General features: G+C 35.1%; 1 protein-coding gene across 1 annotated transcript; it reads left to right on the top strand.

The window, feature by feature from the left end:
- Positions 1-3,633: 3,633 nt before the first annotated feature.
- Positions 3,634-5,673, top strand: LOC136987214 (serine/threonine-protein kinase Sgk1-like). Its single transcript, XM_067284903.1, has 9 exons — positions 3,634-3,660; positions 3,730-3,927; positions 4,235-4,329; positions 4,413-4,549; positions 4,630-4,715; positions 4,792-4,867; positions 4,938-5,069; positions 5,139-5,224; positions 5,582-5,673. Exons 1-9 carry the CDS (start codon positions 3,634-3,636, stop codon positions 5,651-5,653), a joined length of 909 nt encoding a protein of 302 aa, XP_067141004.1. The 3' UTR covers positions 5,654-5,673.
- Positions 5,674-6,025: the final 352 nt, after the last annotated feature.

Raw genomic sequence — 6,025 nt, 5'->3', positions numbered from 1 at the left:
TTCGGTAGAAAAAAAAAAAAAAATTAGTGTCAAAACTTGTCATTTGTGGCATCTTTCAGTGGTGCAAGCGACGAAAAAGAAGCTATATTTGTGAAGACAATAAAAAAATATAGGGTGTACTATAGATTACTCCCTATGGAATTTCAGGACTTTGATTATATATTTGAACTCAGGGGTCCGAGACGAGTTCAACGGTACCCTATTTTTGGACCGGAGACGAAAAATAAAAAAGTTATCACACTTTTTAAGTTACCATACTTTTTTAATGCTCTCATGCAGACGGCACCGTAGTTGCTAGTATTGCCATCTTGCGGTAAAGTCTGAAAACCGTGACGTCGGACTACGGTCATCTCCCGGAGCGTTAAACACGCGATACGAGAGCGGAGATAGCGACGCGACTTCCGATCATCGCGCGATCGCCATTTCGGTTAATCTTACTTAGGGCAGCGAACATGGCGGCCTGACTGACCTCTCGTATGGGCGCCACCACACGCCGCCATGTGCTAAACTAGTGATCGATTTACGGTAGTTCTTGAACAAAGTAAAAAAGGGGGAAACGTCTAAAGGCAATTTTAACGGCAAGCCCGAACGCGACTCACGATCGCGATAGCGAGGCCGACTTAGCAACTCCCTATCATCGCGCGATCGCCGGAAAACTTTTTTATTTTTCGTCTCCGGTCCAAAAGTAAAGTATAGTTGAACTCGTCTTGGTCCCCTGAGTTCAGATATATACCAAACACACGAAATTCCATAGGGAGTAATCTATAGTATACCCAAAATATATAATTTATAGATGTATTGTTGTTAAATTGGCAGTCGGGAAAATCACGATCACACTTTACATCAGGCATGTCAAAGATACGGCCCGCGGGCCGTGACTGGCCCGCGAAACAATTATTTGCGGCCCGCGACATCAATTCAATAATGCTATTCGTTTATTTTTTTTATTAACTTGATACCAAAGAAAATGTGATATTTTGTACTTAAATAATACTTAGTAATAATTGAGTTCAACAATTAAGTTTATTATTATTTGTTTTTGTTTAAATATCAATTTCTTTAAAAAAAAGCTTTTCTTTTCTTAAAATTAATTGATTTAACTTCACAGTTAGCTCAACCGTTGTTATTTTGTCTGTACCACATTTTATCTGAGACAAAGACTATTGGGTTTTATCCTCGTCATTCTTTATTCCACTGTGCATTTCGGGTGCAATCTTTTTTTTTTTTTTTTTTAAAGAAATTGATATTTAAACAATATAAAGAAACCGCACCATTAATATCTACTACTTATAGAAGATAATTATAATAAGTGCTATGGAAAAAAGAGACAAAACTACAGTATTTAAGAAAACTTCAGTCAAGATGCAAAATAGACATACAATATTTTAAATGTTTTTTAAGAGAAGAGTCCACACTAAATACGCTAAACCTACCCAAATCCATTTCAACAAACATACAACGTAGAGACATATGGGAGATCGAGAAACAAATCATAAAAGCCACAATAAAATTCAAAATAAAAAAGATTTTCATATTGAAACGACAAATAAGAAGACTGCAAGGAAATACAGAACCAACTAAAGAATTTACCGATTGCAAATACAGTAGAGCATCGATTATCCGACTCCCGATTAACCGACCGCGTTCTAGTTTGCAAATTCAAATGTCCCCTAGTGATGTGGCGCTACAATATTTGGTTATGTCTTGGCTACTTCAATATTATTTTTGTTAAATTTTTGCATGTTTTAGCTGGCAGCACTGGCTCGACCGTGAAAGGGAGGCTAGTATTTAAACCAGGCCTAATACACTATACTAATAATGTATTTTTTCATACTTTTCGGTTATCCGACTTTTCAGTTATCCGACCAACCCCTGTCCCCAATTGAGTCGGATAATCGATGCTCTACTGCAGGGGTCCCCAACCTTTTTGTACCTAAGAGCACATTCCAGAATACCGGCTGGACGACGGGCACCATTTATTTTTTCAAGGTGAATTTATATTTGGACATAGTTAACAGCGCCGGATTAAGCCTCTAGCGGGCCCTAGACAAAATTTAAATTGGGGCCCCATTTAAATAAGTTGCTTCTAAACAAATCTTATATAATGTGACATTAGCATGGGTGACACCCGGTGCGGATACCGTGGTGTCAACCAGGAATATTTCTAGATGGTGCGAGAGATCGCGTGGCGGAGATTACTTCTGACACACGGATGGCTGTTGACTTTTTTTTTTTTTTTAGTTAACGACTGCTGAAATTTCTAGGTCACTCCAAGTTACGGGCCCTACACGTTTCCCTACTTTGATTTTATGGTATTCAGAACGGACCGATTTACTTCATTTCAGGTATGGGAAATTGAATTGGTGCAGATTTGGCGGAGGGGAAAAAGAGATCGGTCTCATTTCGATTTGTGCTTTCATCTGTGTTGGACGCCATTTCTACTTTTGAATGGTTAATCATTCAAAGTGAAAAAACTTTTACATAGCATTTTATTGAAAACCGAAATATTTTTATTTTTATCGTTTTACGTGTGGTCGCACAGTGGCGGGCACACGTAAAACGATTGGCGGGCGCCATGGTGCCCGCGGGCATAGGGTTGGGGACCACTGCTCTACTGTATATAAAAAAAAAAAAAGAAAAAACCGGAAACTAAAAAAAATGTTCGGATACCCAATGCCAAGTGAAAAAAGAAGATGGGAAAGTAAGTTAATTAATCATCACGGTGATGATCCGAAGCATTAATTACTGGCTGTTATAAAGGTATAAATCTCCACTGTAGTCTGTCCGTGTGATGTCCGACTGTCCTTCCTTAATTAATCTCGAAAACTGAATTAAATAGATGAAATCCGAGACCGAATATGGAAATCTTAAGAGCAAGAGCCCGATTAACTATTAATATATATAAACTTAGGTTTGCAAATCGGAAGTGATGTTATTTTAATTCAAAAATAATCCCCGAAAAGAGATAGATAAGTGGTACGGCTCTATTGCTAGCAGCAAAGTTTGATTTACAAGGGCAAGACATTAATAATTTGAGGTGATGAATTTCAGATATTTAGTCACGTGGTTTAATACGAAGTGTAACTTCATAACAATGAACTACAACAATTGCTAACAATACGCCGCATTTGACAATATTCTATTGTTTAAATAGCTTGGCGATAATTATGCGCTGTGTTCGAAAGTTCGTTTTGCGAATGTGGAGTGAGAGAGAGAAGAGAAAAAAGTAAATTCCGTCGTTAATTACATTTACAATTACGATTTATTTAATATCAATTACGAAATAATCAAATTTCTTTACAGGAGAGAAGAAAAGGCCGAGCCAAATGGTCGGCAGGATAAAAATTATCCTATAAATGTAAGTCGTTACTCTCTCTATACAAAAATCAAACACATTTCTTACTAAGATTCAGTTAATAACGATTTTTTATGATTTTATAAATATTCTTCCGATAATGCCACATTCAACAACAGTTTTTGTTTTTCGCTTTTCTTAGATTGACGATAAGTTTCTTGAAACGAAGTGTCACCCTTTCAAGAAAAAGGAGTCGCAATTCCAAGAAACGAAACCCAAGAAAAAGAAAAAAATTTACAGAATTCTGCAGAAATGCATTCTGCAAATTCTTTTGTTGCATGTCGGACGACATTTCCGATTCTCAGGTAAGACGTCGTTCTTTCTGTCGCCCTTCAATTAACTAATTATACAATTGAACAACTCCATCACTCTAGAAATGTGAATTGGGAAATAACCTGGAAAGAAATTCTAAAATTGAACTCGAAAAATTTAATCAAAATGTTACCGAGGATTTTGAATTCAAAGAAATTGGAAAAGGCAATTTCGGAACCGTTCATTTGTCTCTATGTAAAACTTCCAATGAACGAGTGGCCATAAAAACGATGGAGAAGAAGAAGCGGTTTCGTCTACAAGTACGTTCTTAGCATTATTTGCGATATCCTTCGTTTTCTCGTGGCTAAAAAATAAATACCCGAAGTTAATAAAGTGGATCTAATTCAATAATAAACCATTATATGATTTTAGCAGAAAATATTTATTTTACGTTTTAAAATCACATTATTTAAAATCTTGTTATTTATTAACACTTCCAAAACTATACGTATTGATGTCGCACGAAGAAAGCAGAAATTGTTCTTCTATAAATACTAATTAGAAATGTCTACAGAATATTCTTCATTTGTATTTAGTATATATTAAAAACAATTTCTTTATTTACAGAGGCGCGAAGTAAAGAGAGAATTAGAAGCATGGGCATCCTCATCCAGCCATCCCCATGTTGTTACTTTATTTGGTTGCTTCAAAACCAATACGAGGTAAATTTTAACCCTTTCCATTCTAATTATTTGCTAATATTAAATACATTATGGTTGTATGGACTAATAACTCTCTATTTTAGTTTCTGTTTCGTCTCCGACTACGTGGACGGACCGGACTTGACTAATTATTTAGAAACTAATGGCCGCCTTGGAGAAATCCAAGCCAAATTGATTGCTTCGCAAGTGGCTTCGGCCATTATGTTTATTCACAATAAAGGTAACTTTATAAATCTATTTATTCATTCATTTCGTCAACTAATGGCAGTGTATGAGAAAATTTCTTTCTCTCTTCGACAGGAATAATTCATAGAGACATAAGCTCCAGTAACATCATGCTTGACAAGACCAAAGGAGCCCAATTAATCGATTTCGGTCTCTGCACAGTAAGTAGTGTGTACGGCAATAGCCTAGTTTTCGTTAAACTAGAGAATTCTTATTGATTGATTTTCTTTTTGTCAGTTCGAACCAAACCCGAACGAATTTTGCGGGACTTTGTTCTATCTCTGTCCAGAAATTCTTCAGGGAATGCCATATGGTAAGGTGTTCTATTCGAATTTAATAACCTCATTTTGTTCGCACTCGTGTAATCAATATATTATTTTTAGACGCTTACTGCGATTGGTGGTCATTTGGAACCGTATTATACGAAATGTTAATCGGAAAGACCCCACTGGACATTTACTTAGAAAAAATGCAGGTTGAAATCAGTACATTTTCTCTTATCGACATGATAAACAGTAAGCGAGTATAATATCGAATTTATCCACAATAAAAGAACAATGATAAATATAAAAATGCCTTTTCAGTTGCCCAAAACATGGACTTAGTGTATCCGAGTCATTTGCTACTGTCGACGGATGCAAAACTCATAATCGACGATTTGTTACAGAGAGTAAGTTTATACTTCATTTTACTTAACTCATTGAGTTTCGTCGTGTGACGTAATCCTTGTTTACAATACTTATCATTACTCCTCGAGCATTGAATATTACATCGGCCTTTTTACGATGTTTTATGAGAGAATTTCATAAACTTTATGTAGTTAATGAGAGAAACGTTTGTTTATTAACACTAATTATGTTTATCGCATTTTCTACGATAAGTTGTGAATGTGTTTGCACTTATTTAATCATGTTAAATAACTTTTTGCTATTGACTTATTACTGGGGATTTTAATGCATTTATTCAGAGATAAAAATATTTCTCCAGTAATATTACCACAGCTAATTATTCTTCTTGATCATTTTAGGACCCAAATAATCGTCTTTCGGAAACAGACATCGGTACACACGTGTATTTTGATGGAGTCCCGTGGCCATAATTAGTCCATTCTTGACTGATGAATGAACATATTCAAAAGCAATACTTTGAAAGAATTTGTTATTTGATTTTGTTAGTTTTACTTATAATTATTTTATATTTAATTTCATGTTTAAATGGTTTAGACTGATCATTGTAAATAAAGTTTAATTTACTTCAATTATTTCTTGTAGTTTGTGTGTTGAATTTTTTTCGTTAAGCGTTCGATAAGTGTTCGATGTACAAGTATATTAGAAATAATTATGTCGTATTTGTAACGGTTGAATATGTACAAGTAAGGATAAAGTATATAAGAATACATTATGAAAAATGGCCGACGGTAACTTAGACAGTAAAAGTATTTTTAAGAATACAAATTATATTTTGTCTTTCC

Source organism: Centruroides vittatus, unplaced genomic scaffold (genome assembly GCF_030686945.1).
Source record: "Centruroides vittatus isolate TY-2023 unplaced genomic scaffold, ASM3068694v2 scaffold_149, whole genome shotgun sequence".
Taxonomy (NCBI): Eukaryota; Metazoa; Arthropoda; class Arachnida; order Scorpiones; family Buthidae; genus Centruroides; species Centruroides vittatus.
The sequence above is the reverse complement of the archived record's forward strand: the minus strand, read 5'-3'. Positions and strand labels throughout refer to the sequence as shown.

What these genes read in the sequence shown, in the direction of transcription:
- LOC136987214 (XM_067284903.1), top strand. Translation starts at nt 3,634, where the DNA reads ATGTCGGACGACATTTCCGATTCTCAG. An exon ending in TGCTTCAAAACCAATACGAG is followed by an intron (nt 4,330 to 4,412) that starts GTAAATTTTAAC and finishes TCTCTATTTTAG; the next exon opens with TTTCTGTTTCGTCTCCGACT. An exon ending in TCGATTTCGGTCTCTGCACA is followed by an intron (nt 4,716 to 4,791) that starts GTAAGTAGTGTG and finishes TCTTTTTGTCAG; the next exon opens with TTCGAACCAAACCCGAACGA.